Source organism: Xyrauchen texanus, chromosome 37 (genome assembly GCF_025860055.1).
Source record: "Xyrauchen texanus isolate HMW12.3.18 chromosome 37, RBS_HiC_50CHRs, whole genome shotgun sequence".
In the NCBI taxonomy this organism is placed as follows: Eukaryota; Metazoa; Chordata; class Actinopteri; order Cypriniformes; family Catostomidae; genus Xyrauchen; species Xyrauchen texanus.
The window spans coordinates 19,768,688-19,793,828 of NC_068312.1; the positions used below are offsets into that span (position 1 = coordinate 19,768,688).

Here is a 25,141-nt window from a genome sequence, read left to right on the forward strand (position 1 = left end):
TCAAATAATTAAATAAATGGACATGAAATGTTGAGTTAAAAAAAAAAATAATTAGCCCAGCTATGTAGTAAATCAATTGACCTTGGACAACGGTCAATGATACAGTTTAGTGGCCATTATACAAATGGGTAGGGGTTAGTTTTAGGATGAGGGATAATGTTAACAGTGTAACTACAGATGTAATTAAATGCAGGTACTTTTAATTGCCGTAAAATTCAACAACACGTATGTACATAGTTTGTACATTGTGTCAAATTCTTAAGTACATAGTAGTTAAAGATCCTTAATATAAGTGGGTCCAGCATCTCTAAAGAGCCTTGTAATAAGTGTGGATATTTGTCTGTTTATCCAAGATATCCCTAAAAAGAAACTATATGTCTCATCGGAATTCTCTGACAATCTCTCTGTGTTCAGTCAGGGAAAACGAGTAACATGTTGACGGCAGAGACCAGCCGCAATTTGCTCATGTGTTTCCTGTGGATTAGCAAGAATGCAGACCAGCGTCTGATCCAGCGCTGGACAGTGGACATGCCTTCTTCTCAGCTGAGCCGTCTGCTGGAACTCCTCATCATCTGCGTCTCCTGCTTTGAGTACAGGGTAAAAACACAATGCTGCATCAGTAACTGTCTCTGATAGTTAGCTAATCTTTAGAAGCGACCAACTATTTAACCTCAGAGACAAAAGCTAGTTTAATATGGATGAAGACTAGTCTTTTGAATGGCATTTCTGATGTCATTTGAAGACTATCACATGGTGTATTTATGTGTGTGTGTGTGTGTGTGTGTGTGTATGTAGGGGAAGCAGAGTTCTGATAAGGTGAGCACACAGGCCCTGCAGAAGTCTCATCAGGCAAAGGTGCGTCTGGAGGAGGCTCTGCTAGGAGGGATCGGAGCCAGGGGGGAGATGATGAAGAGGGTGGGAGGTGAACGTAAGTATAAGAATGAATAAATATCAGCAGGCAAGAGGAAACTGAACAAGTCCAACTTTTTTAACCCTACAAACCTACGTATTAAAAGAAGTTTATTATGTATATAAACAATTTATGTACAAGAACGAATAGTGTGTTGTTTTCTGCAATACGCTCAAATTATTTTTCATTTGCTGTCTATTTTTATATTTTTACAGTCCCCAGACTTCCTTTGTTTAGATGTTTTCCAAATATGTCCTGTTTTGGTGTGTCGGCTGTGTCTTGTTCAAGGTACCGACCGGAAGATGCGTCAGAGAGAGAACCTACGCTGGAGGAAAGACCTGACACAGTGGCGCCAGACAAATGACAGGCAGGACAAGTGAGCTTAAAATAGTACCATCATTTCACAGTTCAAAGCTATATACAGTTAAAGTCAGAAGTTTACTTACACTTAGGTTGAAGTTATTAAAACTCATTTTTTTTACCACTCCACAGATTTCATATTAGCAAACTATAGTTTTGACAAGTCGTTTAGGACATCTACTTTGCATGACATGAGTAATTTTTCCAACAATTTTTTGCAGACAGATTGTTTCACTTTAAATTGACTATATGAAATTTCAGTGGGTCAGAAGTTTGCATACGCTAAGTTAACTGTGCCTTTAAGCAGCTTGGAAAATTCCAGAAAATGATGTCAAGCTTTTAGGCAATTAGCCCATTAGCTTCTGATAGGCTAATTGGAGTCAATTGGAGGTGTACCTGTGGAAGTATTTTAAGGCCTACCTTCAAACTCTGTGCCTCTTTACTTGACATCATGGGAAAATCTAAAGAAATCAGCCAAGATCTCAGAAAAATAATTGTGGACCTCCACATGTCTGGTTCATTCTTGGCAGCAATTTCCACATGCCTGAAGGTACCACGCTCATCTATAAACAATAGTACGCAAGTATAAACACCAAGGGACTACGCAGCCATCATACCACTCAGGAAGGAGACGCATTCTGTCTCCTAGAGATGAACGTAGTTTGGCATGAAAAGTACAAATCAATCCCAGAACATCTATAGTAAAACGAGTCCTATATTGATACAACCTGAAAGACTCCTCAGTAAGGAAAAAGCTCCAAAACCACCATATACTGTAACAGCCAGACTACAGTTTGCAAGTGCACATGTGGACAAAGATCTTACTTTTTGGAGAACTGTCTTCTGGTCTGATGAAACAAATATTGAACTGTTTGGCCATAATGACCATCGTTATGTTTGGAGGAAAAAGGGTGAGGCTTGCAAGCCGAAGAACACCATCCCAACCGTGAAGCATAAAGGTGGCTGCATCATTTTGTGGGGGTACATTGATGCAGGAGGGACTGGTGCACTTCACAAAATAGATGGCTACATGAGGAAGGAACATTATGTGGATATATTGAAGCACCATCTCAAGACATCAGTCATCAGTCATCAGTTAAAGCTTGGTTGCAAATGGGTCTTCCAAATGGACAATGACCCCAAACATACCTCCAAAGTTGTGGCAAAATGGCTTTAGGACAACACAGTCAAGGTATTGTATTGCCCATCACAAAGCCCTGACCTCAGTCTGATAGAAAATTTGTGGGCAGAACTGAAAAAGCATGTGCAAGCAAGGAGGCCTACAAACCTGACTCAGCTTACTGACCAGTTCTGTCTGGAGGAATGAGCCAAAATTCCAGCAACTTATTGTGAGAAGCTTGTGGAAGGCTACTAAATACATTTGAACCAAGTTAAACAATTTAAAGGCAATGCTACCAAATACTAACAAAGTATATGTAAAGTTCTGACCCACTGGGAATGTGATGAAATAAATCAACGCTGAAATAAAGAATTTTCTCTACTATTATTCTGACATTTCACATTCTTAAAATAAAGCAGTGATCCTAACTGACCTAGACAGGGGATGTTTTCTACAATTAAATGTCATGAATTGTGAAAAACTGAGTTTAAATGTATTTGCCTAAGGTGTTTGTAAACTTCTGACTTCAACTGTGACCTGCAGTGTGCCTCTTCTCCATGGCCTAAATCAGCTTCTAAAATAGTTTGAAAAGTAGTAGAAGTATTGTTGTTTTCTCAGATCAAAAGCAGAGCTGGATCAAGAGGCCATAATCAGTGGGAATTTGGCCACTGAGACCAATCTCATAGTCCTTGACCTACTGGAGATGATAGTACAGGTAAAAGAGGGATACTTAAAGGAATGTTCCAGGTTCAATACAAGTTAAGCTCAACTGACAGCCTTTATGGCATAATATTGATTACCACAAAAATAATTTCAATTTGTTGTTTTCATGGAACAGAAGCGCAGTAACAGTAAGGTACTGACAATGTTATTAAAGAATAGCCACAAGATGTAAACATTAAACGTGTTAGCTTGATTTTAGTGTGATAAAATCTGAGATTTTCCAGCATTACAATGTACACCGGGTTTACTGGCATTACGTTGCCATGATGACAAAGTAGTAATCTTGGATATAACTTTACAGATATGTTTAGCGAGCGATTTTATCACACTAAAATCATGTTAACGTAAAATGTTTACGTATTGTTATATTTTGGTTTTTATTTTAAAGGGGTTATGACATGAGGAATCAAAATTTCCTTGATCTTTTGACATAAAAGAAGTAATTTTACCATCAAGTCAAGTCATATTTATTTGTATAGTGCTCTTCACAACTCCGATAGTTTCAAAGCAGCTTTACAGAAAATCATGCATTAACAAAAAATGTTACTGGAATATCTATAACGTCTTAGTGATCATTGTGTAGTTTGATTAAATATGATTGTAAATTGTGTATAAAAAATAAATAATTAAATAATGATTGTATTTAAAACCGTAGTGAGTAAGCCGAATGTGGACAAAGAACACAAAACTCCATAAGATGTTGGTTAATGGAGAAACATAACATTGGGAGAAACCAGACTCACTGTGGGGGCTAGTTCCCCTCTGGCTAACATCATGAATATAATACCTATATTAGTTTTTTCTGTGCAGTGCAAATCATGGTATAAATTACTAAACTAAGTAATTGTTAAATGTCCAGAGTTAAAACATTTTTTTTAATGAACTGAAAGATTAATGACTAATATCTTCATTAAGTCCATCCTGGATTAACTGCAGAAATTCACATAGATGAATTGTCCCATTTAGTTGGCTGATGAAGGCTTTTGTAAGCAATTCAACTTTAGTCTATGTATTCCATTTCAAGAGTGTTGTCCATCAATAGACAAAGGTGATGCAGGCAGAGATCAATGAGGTGCATTGCATTTCAACCAGCAGGTCATTTCGGTGAGGTTTGGTGTGGTCCATCCTAAATCCAAGTTCAGACAATGGCATATGAAGTATCCGATGTCTTACAGTTGGAGTTGGCATCAGTTCATCCTCTGAAGTCCATCGTAAAAGACTGAAGTGATGTTTGGCTAGCACCGTCTGTAGTTTGTCATCACTCAGCGACACGTACTGTAGCAGTGGAGTCCGACACCAAGCAGGAACGATCTGGCCGGCTCTGGTAACCTCAAGATATGAATCCCAAGGTTGAGACATGGAACTAAATAGAATAATATTAGCGTGGATGACATTACTTTTATGCAGAGTTATAGATCTTGATAGAAGTTTCTGGTTCCATACAGACCTAACTAAAGCAGCCTGATTGTGAGTTGATGTATAAATAATGTGTATGCCTGGCTAAATATATGAGTCTTTAGTCTAGACTTAAACTGAGTAAGTGTGTCTGTGTCCCGAACAGTGTTAGTGAGACTATTCCATACTTTAGGTGCCAAATAGGAAAAGGATCTACCTCCTTTTGTGGATTTTGTTATTCTAGGAACTATTAAAAAGCCAGACATTTGTGATCGTAATGAACGTGATGGAATATAGCGTGGTTGAAGGTCACTGAAGTACTGCAGAGCTTGACCATTCGAGCATTGTATGTAGTTAACATAATTTTAAAATACGAAATTTAACAGATAACCAATATAACGATGATAAAATGGAGCTAATATGATCATATTTCTTGGTTGTAGTTTGCGCTCTGGCAGCTGCATTTTGAACCGATTGAAGTTTATTTATTGAACTTGCAGTACATCCACCCAGTAATGCATTACACTAATCTATTCTTGAGGTCATGAAAGAATGAGCATCAGCAACAGAGAGAGCATGTGTCGTAACTTAGCAATATTTCTGAGATGGAAGAATGCTGTTCTACAAACACTGGAAATAAGATTTTCAAAGGACAAGTTGGTATCAATTATAACAGAACATAAGTTGTTTGCTGTAGAAGTAACAGTACATCCATTCGAAAGTCAAATTATATTGTAGCGGCTTATTTGTAAGAGGATTTTGGTCCAATAATTAGTACCTCTGTTTTGTCGGGATTGAGTAGAAGGACATTTCTGGCCATTCAATCATTGATTTAATTGATACACTTTGCTAATTAGTGGAAACTTATTCCATGATTCCTGATAATATCTCCTTGGGCAAGCATGTATAAGGAGAAAAGCAGAGGCAAATGATCCCTGTGGCACTCCATACTTAAATTGTGTTTGATTTGACAATTCCTCGTTTACACATACAAAGTGGTAGTGGTCTGATAATTAGGACCTAAACCATGCTAATGGTTTACAGAATGTTGTGATCTATGGTGTCGAAGGAAGCACTAAAATCTAAAAGCACTAGAAGTGAAATGCAGCTGCGATCAGATGATAAGAGCAAGTAATTTGTAACTCTGATAAGTGCAGTCTCTGTACTGTGATGGGGCCTAAATCCTGATAAGTGCAGTCTCTGTACTGTGATGGGGCTTACATCCTGAGTGAAATTGTTCATATATACTATTTCTCTGTAGAAATTAACATAGTTGTGAGGGCACTACCTTTTCTAGTATTTTCGACATAAATGGGAGATTTGAAATTGTCTATAATTAGCCAATTCTCCAGGATCAAGCTGTGGCTTCTTAATAAGCGGTTTGATAACTGCCATTTTAAAGTTTCTTGGGACATGTCCAAAGGATAGCGAAGAGTTCATAATATTAAGAAGAGGTTCTGAGATTACAGTGAATACCTATTTTAAGAGCTTAGTTGGTATTGGATCTAACGTACATTTTGTGGTTTTAGATGTATTTTTTTTATTCAGCTTTATTAGCTCTTCATAACCTATGACAGCGAAGGATTGTAGTTGATTATGAGACACTGTTTTCTGAGGTACTGTGACAGTTGATTGCATGGTTCCAAATTTACTTATGATTATGTACATTTTATCAGTAAAGAAATTCATGTTGTCATTACTATTGTGCTGTGACGGAATATCTGGTTCAGTTGATGCTTTATTCCTAACCAATAATCACCTATGATAGTTGTGCTTATTTTCAATAAGTTTGCTAAAATATGCTGACCTGGTACCTTTTAGTGTTAGTACCATACTTCCATGCACCGCAAAATACCTCTAATTTTGTATTCTTCCACTTGTGCTCCATTTTCCGAGCTGCTGTCTTGAGATTATGAGTGTGATCATTGTACCATGGTGCGGGGCTTTATTCTTGAATTTTCTTTAATCGAAGGGGGGCGACACTATCAAGAGTGCTAGAGAAGATTGTATTTATATTTTTTGTTATTACCTCCAAGTTCTTCTAGACTTTTTTTACTGAATGTATGAGACAATTCTGGAAGATTATTTGTGAAGCTATCTTTAGTGGTCGAAAAAGTAGTTCTACCTGAATGATAGCGTTTTGTAGATTGTGTGACATTAGCTGATCATAGCAAACAAGAGACAATGTAATAATCTGAGATGTCAGGCTTCACGGCATTCTCCGCGGCATCCACCCAGAACTCTCCACGTGCCCCACCGAGAGTGAACCGCATTATAGTGACCACGAGGAGATTAACCCATGTGACTCTACCCTCACTAGCAACCGGGCCGATTTGGCTGCTTAGGAGACCTGGCTGGAGTAACTTGTGACTCCAGGGGTGGTAGTCAACATCTTTACTCGCTGAGCTACCAGGCCCCCCACATTAAGCATTATTAGTTCAAAAGAATTAAACTTGGGGGCCTGGGTAGCTCAGCGAGTATTGGCGCTGACTACCACCCCTGGAGTCGAGAGTTCGAATCCAGGGTGTGCCGAGTGACTCCAGCCAGGTCTCCTAAGCAACCAAATTTGCCCGATAGCTAGGAAGGGTAGAGTCACATTGGGTAACTTCCTCATGGTCGCAATTAAGTCGTTCTCGCTCTCAATGGAGTGTGTGGTAAGTTGTGCATGGATCGCGGAGAGTATGATCCTCAACGTGCTGTGAGTCTCCTCAGTGTCATGCACAGCGAGCCACGTGATAAGATGCATGGATTGACTTTCTCAGAAGCAGAGGCATTTTGGAATTGTCCTCCGCCACCCGGATTGAGATGAGTAACCGCGCCACCATGAGGACCTACTAAGTAGTGGGAATTAGGCATTCCAAAATAAAAAATAAATAAGAAATATCCTCCCCCCTCAAACCTCTCCTCTGCGTAACACCAAAAACATCACTGTAAATTGCAGCAACACCTCCTTGACCCTTCAGACGAGGCTCATGTTTATAACAATAACCTGGGGGAGTAGATTCATTTAAACTAATATATTAATCCGGTTTAAGCCAGGTTTCAGTCAAACAAATTACATCCAAACTATGATCTGTAATAATTTTATTTACAATTAGTGTTTTGGTATAAAGAGCTCTAATGTTTAGTAGCCTTACCTTTATGTGATGTTTATCTTAAAATGTTTTTTTGTTTTGTTTTTCCAAGTTTGACCGTAATACATATTTTTCTAAATGATTTAGTGTGAGTTTTGTGTTTGGTAGTTCGGGGAACAGACACAATCTCTAACCTGTGTAACCTGTGTGATTTCTCAAGGTGGCTAGCTGGTGTTCAGATTAACCAGTTTGTCTGCTTCCTGACCTGGGCCCCAGTTAGTAAAATACTATCACTATTAAGACTATGAGCCAAATTACTAGAGAGCATCACCTTCCCTGGAGGGATGGAGTCTGTCTCTCTTTAACTGGTCAGGCCTACCCCAAAAACTCTTCCAATTGTCTATAAATCCTATTTTATTCTTCAGACACCACTCAGACATCCATCCATTCAGTGACACTGATCTACTATAAACGTCGTCATCACAATGAGCAGGGAGGGGGCCAGAGCATATTGCAGTGTCTGACATCGGTTTTGCAAGTTCACACACCTCTTTAACATTATCTTTAGTGATCTCCGACTGGCAAAGCCAAACATCAATAGTGAAAGAGAAAATGTGCAAAAAAGCAAATATAAAGCAAACTGTAATTTCAGAACTCAAAACTTGCAAAAATATATTTTGTTGAAACCAAGCTGCCAGAACAACCCGTTCTCTCCTTCCTCCGCATTGTGATGTTACACTGTGGTAGACATTTGCATCTGACCGCCTCCACAACAACACATCAACATCGATAGCTGTGTCTGGGTTCGAAGGCTGTTTGCTTCGGAGGTTGCAATTGTTGGGCACATACTTCACGGAGGCTGTCTTGTTCAGAAAAGCAAGTAGGATGCTCTGAATGCAGCCTTTGAATGCAACCTTCTTTCACAGGAATTCTGAGGATGCAAGAGGTGTGTCCTTCGTTGGCACGCACACACAACTCACAATTCTTTGCTTCAACGGTAGCATATATAATTTCTTTTACACTAGAACTTGATGGTCAAATATAAGTAATATCAATTCTCAAGTTGAAGGACCTCGGTAGATGGGAGTAAAATATATAATATGTAAAATTATAGAATGTAAAATAAAGAATAATAAAGTAAATATAAATGTGCATCCGCAAAATCCATTTTCTTTCCCATCAACATCGTTATAACTCTCCTAAAGTTTTCCTCCAAGTGCTCGTGCAGGTTGAGAACACTGCATGCTGTCATTGCAACAATGATATGTTCTGTTTTCATTTGTCGTATAAAGACCATCTTGTTTAAACCAAGCAAATTCGAAGTTGAGGTCGCTTGGTATACCATTGCTTGCAAAGAATGCGTCCTACCTATCAACAGCCTTCGATACGAGACCAAGCCTTATACCTTATGACTTCCGTAGCCCCACCCAGTTAGTGATGAGCAGTGATGTGTTCTGTTTTCATTTGTCGTATAAAGACCATCTTGTTTAAACCAAGCAAATTCGAAGTTGAGGTCACTTGGTATAGGCTACCATTGCTTGCAAAGGATGCGTCCTACCTATCAACAGCCTTCGATAAAAGACCAAGCCTTTTACCTTATGACTTCCGTAGCCCCACCCAGTTAGTGATGAGCAGTGAGATAACATGTAGAGAGCAGGTCAATCAAGAGCAGAGAGCCAATCATTACAGTGGGCATTAACTGTCAAGTCTTAAAAGAGAAGCAGCTCCAAAACTAGAGTGTTTGAGTCAGAATGAGGGTGGAAAAAGTTCATGATTTACAAATATATGACTGTTTCATGTTTTATTTTTTTTTTTAACTTCTATTATAAGTGAACCTAAAGGAACATATTAATATAATAAAAAAGGCATGTCATGATCCCTTTAACGTTTATGGACTGGCCCCATTTACTTCCATTTTAAGTGTCTCGCTGTAACTGAAATTTTTGCTTTTTTTTTTTTTTCAATTAAACAGAAAAAACATTAAAAAATATTTTCTTTGTGGTAATCAACATTATGCTTCAAATACTGTTCATTGTCTTGAACCTGGATGCAATACTTTAACACACACAAAGCCTCACCTATTCCCTGAATCTGTAGTAATGTTTGCTTGGGGTAATATAGTGTGTGTATATTTTTCAGGCAGTTCCTCTAGCAGACTGTAAGGATAATGTGGTTGGTGGAGTGCTGAAGGTTCTTCTGCACTCTCTCACCTGCAATCAAAGCACCACATACCTGTCTCACTGTTTCAGCACACTACGAGCTCTCATAGTAAAGGTACTGACCATGTGTGCTGTTCATGTAGAGCTGTAGACACTACACACAGGTTCATCGGGATGCATTTAATTAAGATTTTAATTGATTTATAAGAATATATTATATTTTTTCTTGTTTTCCTTGTCATTTTAGTGGTTCTGATTGTAGCATATAACAGTAACCGTGATAACAATTTTTGATATTGAATTGCAAAACCTCCATTATGATGAAATTCTTCAGTTCGGGGACCTGTTGTTTGAGGAGGAGGCCGAGCAGTGTGCAGATCTGTGTCAGAAAGTTCTTCATTACTGCAGCAGCTGTGTGGACGGCAACAGGAGTCAGGCTTGTGCTACACTATACATGATCATGAGATACAGCTACAGCTCTGCAAGTGTAAGACACATGCACCAACATCATTATACCTGATTATGAGATACCTTTATCACCTTTGAAGAATAGATTGCCCAAAATGATTTTTTTTTTTATTATTTACTCATACATTCATGTTCCAAACCTGACAAATGACTGTGTTTCTACTGTGCACAAAATGTGATATTTTTATGAATATTCTCACAACTCACAATACAATACTGTTAAGCTACAAAAAATGACCAAAAACAAAACACACACACACACAAAAAGCAACATAAAAGCAGTAAATTTGTGCGCTATATTCGAATAGTTCTGAAACCATACTATAAGCTACAGTATAACGGATCATTGAGTCAGTGGCCCCATTTACAGTTGCCATTAAAATTGGTTTTTAGTGATCTAATCATGTTAAATGCCAGATGTAAATACACCCAAGACGATTGTTAATGCATCACTGAAACCACATTCACATCTGACCACAGAGGTGGTCAGGGATGGATTCTGACCTCTTTCAAATAAGGTGTAAATGCAAATGTGTTTTCGTTATCCAGATTAATTATAATAAATTCATGTCAAACCAGGATTCAATTGAACCTCACAGATGTGCATTTCAGATGAGAAGCATATTTAGAGCTTATAAATCGTGTGACACGAGATTAAATTTGCTTCGGCCACCCAAAATTCCACTTTGGCAGCCTCCAAATAATTAAATGCTGGAAACCCTAGGTGTCAAATTGATAGAAAGTATTTGAATTATCCATAAATGTTTTATAAATTTGCTATAAGATGGAGAATTTTTATTTCGTGCAGCAGCCTCTGATGTAATGTGTAAGCAGCATTTTGTTTGGGTAAATGGTGTCAGAAATGTACTTTTTTGTACTAAGGGGCAATGTTTGCCCCTGGATTTGATTTTCAGGGGCGTTTTTCCATTGTAAGGGATTTTTTTTTCTAACCATTTAATACAAACTGTGTCTCATCTGTTGACTTCAGTTTAATTCATTAATACAAATTCTTGTGATTTGAGAATTTATTACCTTTTTACAATAAAAATTCAGTCACAATCAATATTTTTTTTTATGCCATATGAATAACTAGCACTATAAAATGATACCAAGGAGTGTATCAGATGTTAAAAATAAAAAAACTGAAGAATTCATTACGAGGGCATTTTTTGCCCCCACATTTAGAATTTCTGGGTTATTTTTGCCACTTTTGGTCTTTTATTTTTTATTTTTTTTTTCGTGCACATAGCCCCCCTTAATTTCTGACTCTGCCGGAGACACATTTGACTTCAAATTGTAAATGCAATCCAGATAAAGAATATCCAGATGCCATCTGGATATGAAACACAAGTTATGCCAAGTGTAAAGGGGGCCAGTAAGATGTACTTGAGAACCGGATCAGTCTCATTTGTGAATGATCCATTCAGCTCACTGTTCAATGTTTTTTTTAGCCAAAGAAGAAAATCATATGGGTTTGGAATGACATTTTATTTACATTAAGCGTACACAAGTAAAAAATTACTAAATGACCTACAAACAATTCAAATCACTGCCACCTTTGTGTCTTTTCCCCCTTCTCTGTCAAAATGACGTGGATGTAGGACTGACGATGTCCTCTGTAAATGTTGTTTGTCTGTCTGTCTGCCGATAACACGAGTCTGTCACGCTGCTCTGTGCCCGTCTCTGTGTGCAGCAGGCTGATGGCTGGAGTATTTTCTCTGTTTACTCAGTTTCAAAGCCCTCCCCTACCAGATGGCCATGTTGTTTGCCATCTCATTCATCTTTAATGGGAAAATGATGGATTTCTCTCCCTGTCTGTCTGTTTGTTTGCTTGTTTGGTTTGTAAAAGGCTCCAGCGGTGGACCTTGTTGTTAGCGTAACCTTGAATAAGTCACGTTTAGTCTTTTTAGTGACAAGTCACCCCCCTTCCCCTCCCCTCCCCCTGTTTTCATGTTTCCTATGGCCTTTTCTCACATTAGATTAAACGGTGAAAACAAGGAAGTCTGGTTTCAGAGCAAATGTAGAATTAATCTTGTCTGCTGTGTCGATGTTGAGCCATTCTTCACCGTAAAACTGACCTAGATGCGAGATTGGCGACATCTCGAGATGCCTCGCACATATGCTCAATTTAACATAATGGTGCCATTGAAATGATCCATTGGCAATTATTCAGGGGTTAATGGGGGGATCATTTTGCCGTTTCCTGATGCTAAGTAAGATGGATAGAGCATTTGCAGCCCTTGGCTCAAGCTCCCCCAGAATCAATGATCTGAGGCTATGACAGCATTGGCCAAATGCGCCTGGCAGTGTGGTGGGTTCTCACAGCCTAAGACCTGTATCTGACAATGTAGCCTTCAGCAACCTCAGCAAGGCCAGCTCGGATAAATGGCACAGCTCTAGGTGACCGGAACTAGGGGAAGGGCTGTTGTCTAAAAGGAAGCCTTGGGCAGAAATCAGACCTTTTGTTTTCATTATTCTGATATGCTGCAAGTGGGTTAGTGGACATACATACGTTGGAATAAGACTTGAAAATGAAAAATGACATTTCTCTAATTTTTTTCACCCTTATGTTGTTCCAACACAAAAAGATGATGTTAGGCAGAATGTTCATGCTGCTCTTTTCCATACAATTAAAGTGAATGGGGACAGGTGCTGTTAAGCTCCAAAAATGGCAAAAAAGAACCACAAAAGTTCTATAAAGTAGTTCATATTACTTAAGATTTTATTTTTTCCCCCGCATATTTATTATAAGTCTTCTAAAGGTCATAAAATAGATTTGTGTGAGGGACAGACCAAAAATTAGGTAATTACTCTGTTGTAGCTCTAAAATCTCATTTGCATTTACTCATTTTCAAATTTGCCGTTTTGTGATCGGTTATGACACCGGTAAGAAACAATGTTGTTTGGCAACAGTCAATTTAAGTCAAACCTGGTGAAATAGGGCAAGAGTTTCTGCACCTTAAATTTCTAAATAATTTTTTTTGTTAACTATGCCTATTAGATTTATTATTTTATTTTGTATCTTTTTTTGTCCTAACAGAATTTCTCCAGAGTCAAGATGCAGGTGACAATGTCTTTGGCCTCTTTGGTTGGAAAGTCTTCAGACATCCATGAGGAGTACCTGCGGCGCTCCTTCAGAACTATTCTAGCTTATGCAGAAGAAGACACGGAAATGCAGTCTACACAGCTGCCCTCACAGGTAAAACAATGGGCTGAATGCCATGCCACATGCAAAGTACTTTACTGCATGCATTGCACCATCTAAATACTATGCTCAAAGTAACCAAATATTTACATTCTAAACTTTTGGCCAAGTAATACAAATACTGAGTATTATTACATTTTCTTACAAATTACCACCTTGTAATTTAGAATTTTAATAGGTAAGCCAAATGCTTTTTTTTTTTTTTCTTTAAAAATTTTATTTGGTTTTTAGTTTTGGTACAGAGCACAACTTTAAAATCAATGACAGATACAAATGACACATCCTTTTGGAGTTTTTTTGAGTCATTCAACTATATTAAAGATGTGTGCCACCGAATGGAAATGCAAAAATAAACATTGTTTTCAAACAGCTCTCTCAAATACTCCCCCTTTCTGTAGTTGATCAAACAAACAGACAGACCCAACCCAAACTCAAGCCATTGGTTGAGTCAGTGTTGTTCTGTCATCAATATCAATATCAGTATCAATACAGATACATTTTATAAGACCACAGAGCAGTATTTACACTTTTTAAGAGAATATACAAATAGTTTATTTATAGTTGTCTCTGCATAGATTTAATTTAGATTTAAATAAATGACAAGTAAAATAAAATGTGTTTAAAAAGGGAAAATAAAAGAGCAAATAAAAAAGGAAAGGGTATACTGTCACAATACTAAATGCAGTATCTGTAAAAGCAACAGCATATGAATTATTGGATTCTGTTTCCACAGGTGGATGAACTCTTGAGGAATCTTAATAGCATCCTCTCAGATACAGTCAAGATGAAGGAGTTCCAAAAGGACCCTGAGATGCTCATGGATCTCATGTATAGGTACACACTTTTTCCCGTAGCTAAAACCAAGTCTTCATCTGCCTTTGGCATCCCAGGCATGTGGTTTCTTTCTGTGCTTCCCATTTCCTTGTGGTTTCTACTGTTTGTCTACTGTTTTTGAACTTACCATGGTAACCAAGTGGCAACATTGTAGCCCTGCAGTGTGTGCCTCATATGTGTAATAACTTGGGTGAATATGCCAGTCCGCACATTTCTATAATTATAGGACATTTTTTTATTTTGTTTTATTTTCTCAGAACATTCAAGGAATTTTCCATTTTCAATACAAGTTAAGCTCACTCGAAATAAATTGTGGCATAATGTTGTATTAAAATTTGTATTAAAGTGAGGCACTTAAATTGGAAGTGAATGGGGCCAATTTTTGAAAGTTAAAATACTCACTCTTTCACAAGTATAGCCACAAGACGTAAACAATATTTGTAAACGTGATTTAAGTTTGATAAAATCACTTACTAACCTTTTCTGTGTGAAGTAATATCCAAATTTACAACTTCATTGCAACTGTAATTTCAGTAATTTAGTTTGCAGAAAACATTACGATTAAACAACTTTACAGCTCAAATAATATGCAAGTTTTAAAAGAAGAATTAATGGAAGTGCTTTTATAATATTATGAGCTTCACATTATTGCCTTTAAATCCTCCAAAAATTGGCCCCATTCACCTCCCATTGTAAGTCCCACACTGTAAACCAGAATTTTTCTGTTTTACCGAAAAAAAATATTCCTTTTCAAGGGATAGTTCACCCAATATGAAAATTCTGTCATTGAATCACCCTCATGTCATGCCAAACCTTTCTTTCCTCCATGGAGCACAACAACATGGTTGGCAGAATGTTAGTCTCAGTCACCATTCACTTACGTAGGATTGAAAAAGATGATTTAATAGAAATAAATGGTGACTGAGACAAACCTATTCTGCCTAACATCTCATTTTGTTTTCCAAGTCTTACAGATTTGGAACAACATGAGGGTGAAAAAAGGTTGATTGAATTTTTAATTAAGTAAACAATCCATTTAACCTATGTATGGGTGGTTTTGGCTCCAGGATAGCAAAGGGTTACCAAACCTCTCCAGACCTGCGTCTAACCTGGCTGCAGAACATGGCAGAGAAACACAATGGCAGGAAGTGCTTTACAGAATCAGCCATGTGTCTGGTCCATGCCGCAGCCCTGGTGGCTGAATATCTCAGCATGCTGGAGGATCACAAATACTTACCTGTGGGCAGCGTCACCTTTCAAGTGAGTTATTATTGCGAGCGGGAAATGCTTGCATCGTCTCCCTTTATTAAAAACAATAGTAGGCATAAATTATGACTCGGCTGCTCTTCGAACCCTGCACACACAGCTCAGTGCAAATAAGAACCATGTCTGACTATGGGAAATGATTGTCTTCTCCCAACCAGAACATCTCTTCTAATGTGCTGGAGGAGTCTGCAGTCTCAGACGATATCTTGTCTCCAGACGAGGATGGAGTTTGCTCGGGACGCTACTTCACGGAAAATGGCCTGGTTGGGCTTTTGGAACAAGCTGCCGAGCTATTCAGCAACGTAATGCATAAATACGTAGCCTTTCTCTATAAATGTTCCTCCCTCTTTTTCTTTACTTTGATGTAGGGTTAGGTGATATAGCTAAAAAATGATCGCTCTATACTTTTCAGACTTCTGACAATATACAATATACTGTATATCTCAAAACATATGTATTTGCTCTAAAAGAAACCATTATTTTAAACAAGCAGCTTGTTGCTAACTATTGCTAGATCGATTCAGAATGTTTTAATGCAAAAAGTTAAAACAGTTGTTTAGGCATGTTTTCCCACACTTTTTTCTCAAAATGAATACAAGGAAGAATGATATTGAATCATTTTCAATTATAGTATATGCACCAATATCACAATACACTGTAATAAACGGCAATTTTAACTTGCATATATTCTTACTAAACTTTTGAATACATGAAAAATGTCATGAAAGACTTCCATTACAGAAATATTCCGGGTTCAATACAAGTTTAGCTCAGTCGACAGCATTTGTGGCATAATATTGATTATCACAAAAATTTATATTGCCGTACCCCTCCTTTGCTTAAAAAAAAAAAAGCACGGTAAAGCATTTACAATAGAAGTGAATGGGGCCAATTTTTGAAAGTTAAAATACTCACTTTTTCAAAGGTATAGCCACAAGACGTAAACATGGTTTTAGTGTGATAAAATCACTTACTAACCTTTTCTGTTTGTTTACATGACGATGTGATGCCAACAAACCTAAAATTACTGTAAAAATTACAATATAAACAGCAAAAATAATACATGAGTTTTAACAGAAGAATTAATGCAAGTGCTTTTATAAAATTCTAAGGTTCACATTTCTGCCTTTTAAACCCTCTAAAAATTGGCCCCCATTCACTTCCATTGTAAGTGTCTCACTGTAACCTCGATTTTTCAATTTTTTTCTTAAAGGAAAGAATGAACAAGTCAAAATATATTTTTGTGGTTATCAACATTATGCCAGAAATACTGTCAATTGAGCTGAACTTGTACTGAACCCGGAATATTCCTTCAATATTTCTGAGTGACGATGCCAACACATCGTTGAATCAGAGTTAGTATGACAGTATGAACTGATTCATGGAAATTAATCAAACTTACCAGTGCCAGTTTTGCTAATGAAGTTTAAATCAGAGATGATATTAATACATCTCAACGACTTTGCTCTCGAGATCATAAAACTAATCTAATGTTAGTCTTTAGGGGAATTCATGGCCAAAAAGCCACATATTTCACAAAATTGTGGACATATTCACAATGTTGCTTGTTTTTTTTTCATCAGCAAAATCATTGTGAATATTTAGCACCCATCCCTACAATAATTAAATTTAGACCTACTACAATGTATTTCTGTATTTTTCCTTTTTATTTTGATGTAACACTGCTTGATGTTGTTTGTTTCTTACCATCGGTCACTGACAGGGTGGCTTATATGAGGCAGTAAACGAGGTGTACAAGATAATTGTTCCTATACTGGAGGCCCATAGAGATTTCCGGAAACTCTCTTCCACACACGACAAGCTCCAAAGGGCATTTGATAACATCATTCAAAAGGTAAAGCATAAACAGATCCTCCTACATGACTCTGCCAGACAGGAAGGTGTTGTCTAAGGACATATGATGATCTGTATGCATGGTTAAACCAGAAGTTTATTTCCGTTCTTCAGGGTCACAAGAGGATGTTTGGAACTTACTTCCGTGTGGGATTTTATGGGTCTAAATTTGGAGACTTGGATGAGCAAGAATTTATCTACAAAGAGCCAGGAATCACCCATTTACCTGAGATATCCCACCGGCTTGAGGTGAAATTTCTCTGGAATCCTTTTCAGAACTGCATTTGTGATACAGATGAATTTGAGAGATACACAAAAATAGCTGAGAATATTTGTCAAATTAAAGCAATATGCAATGAAAGGCCATGCGTTATTGTACAACAGGCAGTGATTTTACCATGGGAATGTGGTCGTTCTTAGCCATGACTGCTACATTTATTTTTACAGCCAAGTAAAAGTTTGCTAGTCTAACTGTTTGTGGTTACCAATGGAGTAATGAATGGCTCATCCAATCAGAATTAAGCGTCCGTACAATCTATTTTATAATAGAGATTTTGATAAAGCTGATGGTGCTGATTTAGATTGAAATTTGGTCTCAAATTATTCATGACGTTTTGATTGACTTTCGAATAGTAGAAATAGTTTAGCTAAAGGACTGTGCATAACTCTTTGTCTTCTAATGCTGCAGAATTTCTACAGTCAGTGTTTTGGGAATGAAGTTTTGGAAATGATTAAAGATTCCACACCAGTAAACAGAAACAAGCTGAATCCCAATAAGGTACTTGTCATCAACTGTTGTGCAAACATAATTACAATCAAAAGCTTTCTTCATTGTGACTTGTGTGGCAAACTATCATTAGCTTGATAGGCCATCAAGTGCCTCTACAATCAAATCTCAATTGCCTCATTCAACTAATGTTGATGTAACAATGACATTTTAATATTTCAAATCAGGTATACATACAGATCACCTTTGTGGAGCCTTACTTTGATGACTATGAGATGAAGGACCGTCTTACCAACTTTGAGAAGAACTTCAACCTCCGTCGCTTCATGTACACTACGCCTTTCACAAAGAGTGGGCGACCACGGGGCGAACTCAATGAGCAATACAAGCGGAAAACCATCCTCACCACGATGCACGCTTTCCCCTACATCAAGACACGAATCAACGTCATTCAAAAGGAGGAGGTAATGACAATTCAAGTATGATATCCCCCTCATCTGCTCCATCTGTAGTGCTGGATGATCTGGGCTGGGAACGGAAAGGATGTAGGTTTGAATCCATGGATTGAGGGCCGATCCATGAGCATCAGCTTGAGCAAGGCAATTATCTATAGGCTGCTCTTTGAAGGGACTGTCACTAAATGTAAAGTCTAATTAATATAATGTAAGAAGCATCATCAAGATTTTTTTTCTGCTTCGGAACTTACTAAAGCACGCTGGGTGAACAAGGCCTGCGCTTTTACTATTCATGGTGTGTTTTTTTAATTAGTTGAGGAAAATGAATAAATTAAGAACGTCCTTTCAAAACATAATTTAGGTGAGCCAAAAGAAGCCTGTTCACACAGTAAGTATACTGTAAATAAGCCTTAATAACTGAACAGTAAGTTGCTTTGGATATACACATCTGCTAAATCAGTTATACTCAGTTGTTAGGTCTAATAGGGTCATGGACAGCAGGGAAAATACAATGCAAATAATAAAATGATTTTCACAGAATAATCATGCACTGTGAACGTAGCAAAATAAATTGCCTTATCAACTTTTAAAAAGGGAGGAGAAATTAGTATTTTGGTTAAAATTCATCTGACATTTGGTAGAAGCTTGCCAAATTGGATTGATGGCATGGAAAGGTTGTGTGACTTGCCCTCATCCTGGAAAACCACAAACAAATTTACACAAGGTAAAATAAAATATTACATTAAATGGTTCACTTGCAACAAGGATAAACATGGTTTGTGCTGACCACAGTTTGTTTTGTGCTGTGAATTATTGGCTGAAATTTAATAGACATTTAGAAACCAAATGCTTAATATTTATATATATTTTGTTTTTATAAAACCAAGGACCGTAAAGCTATTTTTTTTCCTATTCAGCCTACAATTTTATAATTGGTAATCTGCAATTATTACCTTAAATTAATAGTTCACCCAAAAATGTTAATTCTCTCATCATTTACTCACCCTTATGCCATCACAGATGTGTATGACTTTCTTTTTTCTGCAGAACACAAATGAAGATTTTTAGATGAATATTTCAGCTCTGAAGGTCCATAGAATGCAAGTGAATGGTGGCCAGAAATTTGAAGTTTAAAAAGCACATAAAGGCAGCATAAAAGTACAGATACGACTCCAGTGGTAAAATCCATGTCTTTAGAAGCATATATTAGGTGTGTGTGAGAAACTGATCAAAATGTAAGTCCTATATTTTAGTATAAATATCCACTTTCACTTTCAAATTCTTCTTTTGTTTTTTGCCGATTCACATTCTTTATGCATATCACCACCTACTGGTTGGGGATGGTCAAAGGTGGAGTTTATAGTCAAAAAGGACTTTAATATTGATTTGTTTCTTACAACACCTGTTCAAAGTTCTGGCCACCTTTCATTTGCATTATATGGACATGCAGAGCTGAAATATTCTTCTAAAAATCAGCATTTGTGCAGAAGAAAGAAAGTCATACACATCTGGGATGACATTGGGGTAAGTAAATTATGAGAGAGTTTACATTTTTGGGTGAACTATTCCTTTAAGCAGTTATTTCTACTTGGTGTATCCTTAAAATTAAGTTTTGTTTGTGTAACTTAATGTAGTCATTTAACTTAATGAAGTTGATTCAGACATAAATAATATTTTTAACTAGAATCAAACCAGTTAATATAGGTGATACGACATGAATCCTGTTTTTTAGGTATTTGTATTTTTTTTTTCCAGAATAATTTTGCCTAATGTTGGCCCTATGCATTTCACAGTTATATTAAGACATTTTTATATTTTATTTTGGTTAATTTTGTAACCACATTTTGGTATTGTGTTGGATCTCCACTTTGTTTATTGTAACATCTGGGTCCTGGAGCTAAACCAGTTGAGAACCAGTGTGCTAAAGAACTGCCCATTCAACCTATCTTCAACTCATTTGTCTTCAGTTTGACCTCACACCCATCGAGGTGGCCATTGAAGACATGCAGAAGAAGACTCGAGAGCTTGCTGAAGCCACGCACAGAGAGAAGCCAGATGCTGTGATGCTTCAGATGGTTCTACAGGGATCAGTCACAGCTACTGTCAATCAGGTCTGATGCTTTATGTACACAAATCCACACACATACACACACTCTCCCTCTCAATCACTTATCCAGCCACCCAGTCTCCTTCCGTGCCCATTCTACTAAAGTTCTCCACTGTGGTTTTACAATACTTTGGGTAATATAAGGACAGCATAGTAAAGAAATTTAAATTTTTGGGATTTAGTCAATCTGAAGGGATTTATATTGATGTTCCCAACATCACTATATTTATAGTGATGTCTTAGGCTATAGAGTGACAGTTTAGAATACTAATAAAGTCTAAAACTTATCCAAATCCAATGGATATAGCTGCGGTTATGTGATAAATGCCCTTTGGAGAAACAACACACAAAGAGCGAAGTAATGCCTTTACTCCTGGCTCCACAGTGACATCATTCACACAAAGACTTATTCATGATATTTCCCTCATGTGTTGACTTTACCTTGTGGCCTCCAATGCATGAAGCATTCATTTTTTTCCCCTTGCACTGTGGGAGAGAGGGAGGCCCTTTTCTTTCCTTGTCTCACTCTCTGTCTCTGCAGGGTCCATTGGAGGTGGCCCAGGTCTTCTTGAATGAAATCCCTGCTGACCCCAAGCTCTTCCGTCACCACAACAAACTGCGTTTGTGTTTCAAAGAGTTCATAATGCGGTGAGTTGCCATTTCAGTCACAAAGCGTTATTAGGAAATATTTTTAGTTCACCCCCCAAATTGTTTTAATTATGTCATAATTAACTCTCCCTCATGTAAATCCAAACCTGTAAGACCTGCATTCTTCTGCAGAACCCACAGGTAGAAATTATAATTGATATCCTGATCTGTCTTTTCATTATGACAATGGATAGGGATTCAATTTGAGGCTTCAAAAAGTTTGCAAAAGTGTCATAAAAGTAGTCCATGTCACTCTTGCATCATACTCCAAGTTTTCCGAAGGTAGGCAATAGGTTTTAGTCATTTTTTTTGTCATAAAATAGTGTATGTTCATGAGTGTATGAGGGAAGCTTGTTCACAGTGACCCGCATGTTCACGTGAGAACTTGAATTGTTTAGTGCTAAAAACAGTGCAAGTGTTCCCAAGAACCTGAAAAACACTGTGAATGAGCTTCTCTCATGCATTTACTGTGTAACAGATGTCGAGATTTTTCAGGTTGTCTCTCACCCAAACCTGTCGAATGTCTTTAGAAGACTTGGAGTATTATGCAGGAGTCGTTTGGACTACTTTTATAACACCGTTGCAAAACTTAAAGCTCGAAAGGGAATTACTGTCCAATGCCATTGTATTGAAAAGATGGACTGTGAAATTCATTAAAAACAATTCTTTCTGTGGTCTACAGAAGAAAGTCATTTGGGGTTTGAAACAACATGAGGGTGAGTAAATAATGACAGAATTTTCATTTTTGTGTGGTTTATTCCTCAAACATCTTGTTCATTTTTTTCCTCTTTTGATACAATGAATAGAGTTTTTCATCATAGGATCAAAAGAAATATGGAAGTGTTTATTATAAAGCATTTGATTTTGTTTAAAGTATTTTATTTGAAGGTTTGCTGAAAAATGACTACACTGGAGGGGGTTTTCCACCAATATAGAAACAGGAAAACCCTGTCTTAATGTCACCCAGCTGCAGTTGTTTTGTATAATGATTATAGTGCTTAAACCAAGACGCAAAATAAATTATGATTCTAAATACAGTGATTTTTTTTTTCTCTCTACAGGACGAATGCAATTTGCTTGGAAATATTACATATTGCTTTTTACAGATGGAGTGGTTAATGTCACATTCTGTGCCTTGATAGCTGCCAGCAAGCAGACAAATATTTACTGTAATTTATAAAATGTTTATTTTTTCCATAATCCATCCAAGCTGGCACAGTTTTTCTCCAGCCAGGCTTTCGACATTTACACCAAGTCATTATATGTTCTTAATGCTCTAACCAGACTATATACAGTATAAGATATACTTTCAAAGCACGTTATTTTTTGCATTTTTGCGTGTGTGTTTGATACTGCAACAGTAAAGGTCAACCATTTACGTCTATTAAAACTATGCTCCATGAACATCAATTGTTGTTTTGATGTTCTTCGGTATTCTTGTTTGAGAGAGCTTGTTCGTGGATGAGAGTGAAAACTGATTGTTGAGTCTCTTTTTATCAAACTAATTAGACTATTTCTTTCCAAATGCAGCTAATTGCACTAATTATTTGTAATTTAGTTGCCTGCTGAGCATCTTGTGGGGCTAATCTGGTTGTGATTGCACACCTGCAGGTGTGGAGAGGCTGTTGAGAAGAACAAGCAACTTATCACTCCTGATCAGAAGGAGTACCAGCACGAAATGAAGAAAAACTACAACAAACTGAGAGAAAACCTGAGGCCTATGCTAGAGAGAAAGATCCCTGAGCTCTACAAACCCATCATCAAACCTCACATCGAGAACAGGTACAACAACAAGCTGTGTACTTTGACTCAACAATCATTCAATGGAAAATGCTTTTTAATAGCATTTCAAAACATAATTTCCATATGTAGCGGCAGTCAGCTGGTACGTGATAGCTGTGCGGTATCGAATCCTGCTCGGAGGGGAAATTATGTTTTGAAATACTACAAAAAAGCATTGGGGGTCTCCAAGTTGGATTTCACTTAGTGCCCCCATATGCTCAGAAACGGCCTTGTCTTCAGTATTCACAACCGAATTCGGTTGATATGTGCAGATAAACGGAACTGCAGTCGACAGCATGTCACATCATTGACAAATGTATGTAGGTGATGTTCTTTGTTGTCAATCACTAAATTTAGGGCTATCAACCTATCTCAGGTAAGTTATGACAAATGGAAGAGAGCTATTATGGAATATTTTTTTGTGTGGAAAACAAAGGAAAGAACAAATTGACAGGAAAGAGTTTTTGGCTGCATATATGAAAGGATGATGGCAACATAAAGCAACTGTCCAAAATACTTTCATTAAATCCTTAAAGAGAAATTCAAAGTCAGATCTTTATCTGTTACTATGGTTACAGGTATTACTCAAGGGTATCTGTTCATACTAACATTCAATTTCACACTGCAAATCTTTATTCTTTTCTTGACAAGCAAAATGGCATGTAATAATTTGTTTTGTTTGCAGAGAAATAAAACGACATTTAGTTTGGTTTATGCTTAAAAAAAGAACTTTTGCCAGTGGGGTAAGGAAAATAAACTTATTTCAAAGGGAAAACAAGTTTATTATTATTTGTATTTTATTTTTTTACCCCATTGGCAGATTTATTCTTGTTTTAAGCATAAAGTTTACTGTTTTTTTGTTTTTTCAGAATTCCTCTGAAAACAAGACTTTATTATCTTATGCCTTTTTGTTTGTCAAGTAAATATATCTTGTTTTAAGAAAATGTTTATATTTTTACTGGAAATCAAGAGAAAAATAATAAAGAAAAAAAAAACATGAACATTTTCCCTGTTGTATTTGTAACAGAGATTCATTTAAACGGCACAGCCTCCGTCGGACACAAGATGAAAATTCATGATGTCAAGAGAATGGCATCTCTAGAAGACATCAATGGAAGGATGTGCCAGGAAACAAGAGCTCTGTCATCTGATAATTAGACGACTCAAGCAGTTTCTTGAAAATTCCTGAAAACAGCATTGATTGTTATACTCTGAATAATTTACAGGTATATACAGAATAGATTTTAAGTGATGCAGAACAGATTTTATTCGTGTTTATAATTGTTTTGTAGAACAAAACACCTCAGCCAGCCAGTTTTCAGTAGGTCTAATTTGTTTTTTATTAAATTTTTTAATACTTGTTTTCTTGTTATGGTTCGAATCCTCCTTCATATGTTACAACCAGTATGATCTTGCCTTCTCTGCTAAAATGGACCTTTTACATGCGACGAAAAATCTAAAACTTTAAATTGGTTGATTCAGCAAGGACAACAACATTCCAATGCCATTGGAAATGGTCAAAAGTTAAATCTGGAGATGATTTAGAATCTTAAGATGTGCATAGAATGGTATAAAGTGAGTCTTTAGTGTCTTTATTCAGAAGTGTACATACTTCTAATCATGCATTATAAATCATGATTACTCCATTCCAGGAGTTTTACTATGATGTAAATTGTATTTGCAGAGATTTCTGAGATGCAGTTTTGTAAATATAGCTTTATTTTATTTATAGAGAATATTTAGCTCTCAGATACTTATTCCATAGTTAAAATAAGTGACCAAACCAATTCTAAATAAAAGTAGATCAGGAATGCAGAGATGGAAGATGGTATTTAAATTAGCAACAGTTACAGTGGATGAGAACATCAGATGTTTACCCTTGCAATGCATCATGTTTCTATGTTTTTGTATTATTTGGATAAATTATTGACTGGAAATAGTGGAACAATGCAAACTGGACTATTTTATGTGCCACAATTGTTCCCTCTGGTCATTAATAAATGTATAAATACAAATATTTTTATAATGTCAATAAAAAATGCACTTAAATGCAA

General features: G+C 36.9%; 1 protein-coding gene across 4 annotated transcripts in view; it reads left to right on the top strand.

Moving 5' to 3' along the window:
* The window catches only part of LOC127630743 (dedicator of cytokinesis protein 8-like), a 73,921-nt gene extending 48,780 nt beyond the window's left edge, over window positions 1-25,141 (top strand). For all 4 annotated transcript variants that reach the window (XM_052108483.1, XM_052108485.1, XM_052108484.1 and 1 more), the window contains 18 exons: window positions 415-597; window positions 796-928; window positions 1,199-1,286; window positions 3,009-3,105; window positions 9,722-9,856; window positions 10,076-10,228; window positions 13,250-13,408; window positions 14,148-14,248; window positions 15,316-15,508; window positions 15,673-15,816; window positions 17,238-17,369; window positions 17,483-17,617; window positions 18,057-18,146; window positions 18,323-18,559; window positions 20,518-20,661; window positions 21,199-21,305; window positions 22,917-23,087; window positions 24,115-25,141. In XM_052108483.1, coding sequence (XP_051964443.1) covers window positions 415-597; window positions 796-928; window positions 1,199-1,286; window positions 3,009-3,105; window positions 9,722-9,856; window positions 10,076-10,228; window positions 13,250-13,408; window positions 14,148-14,248; window positions 15,316-15,508; window positions 15,673-15,816; window positions 17,238-17,369; window positions 17,483-17,617; window positions 18,057-18,146; window positions 18,323-18,559; window positions 20,518-20,661; window positions 21,199-21,305; window positions 22,917-23,087; window positions 24,115-24,166 — 2,454 coding nt within the window. In that variant the 3' untranslated portion in view covers window positions 24,167-25,141. The remainder of the gene's footprint in view (window positions 1-414; window positions 598-795; window positions 929-1,198; window positions 1,287-3,008; window positions 3,106-9,721; window positions 9,857-10,075; window positions 10,229-13,249; window positions 13,409-14,147; window positions 14,249-15,315; window positions 15,509-15,672; window positions 15,817-17,237; window positions 17,370-17,482; window positions 17,618-18,056; window positions 18,147-18,322; window positions 18,560-20,517; window positions 20,662-21,198; window positions 21,306-22,916; window positions 23,088-24,114) is intronic.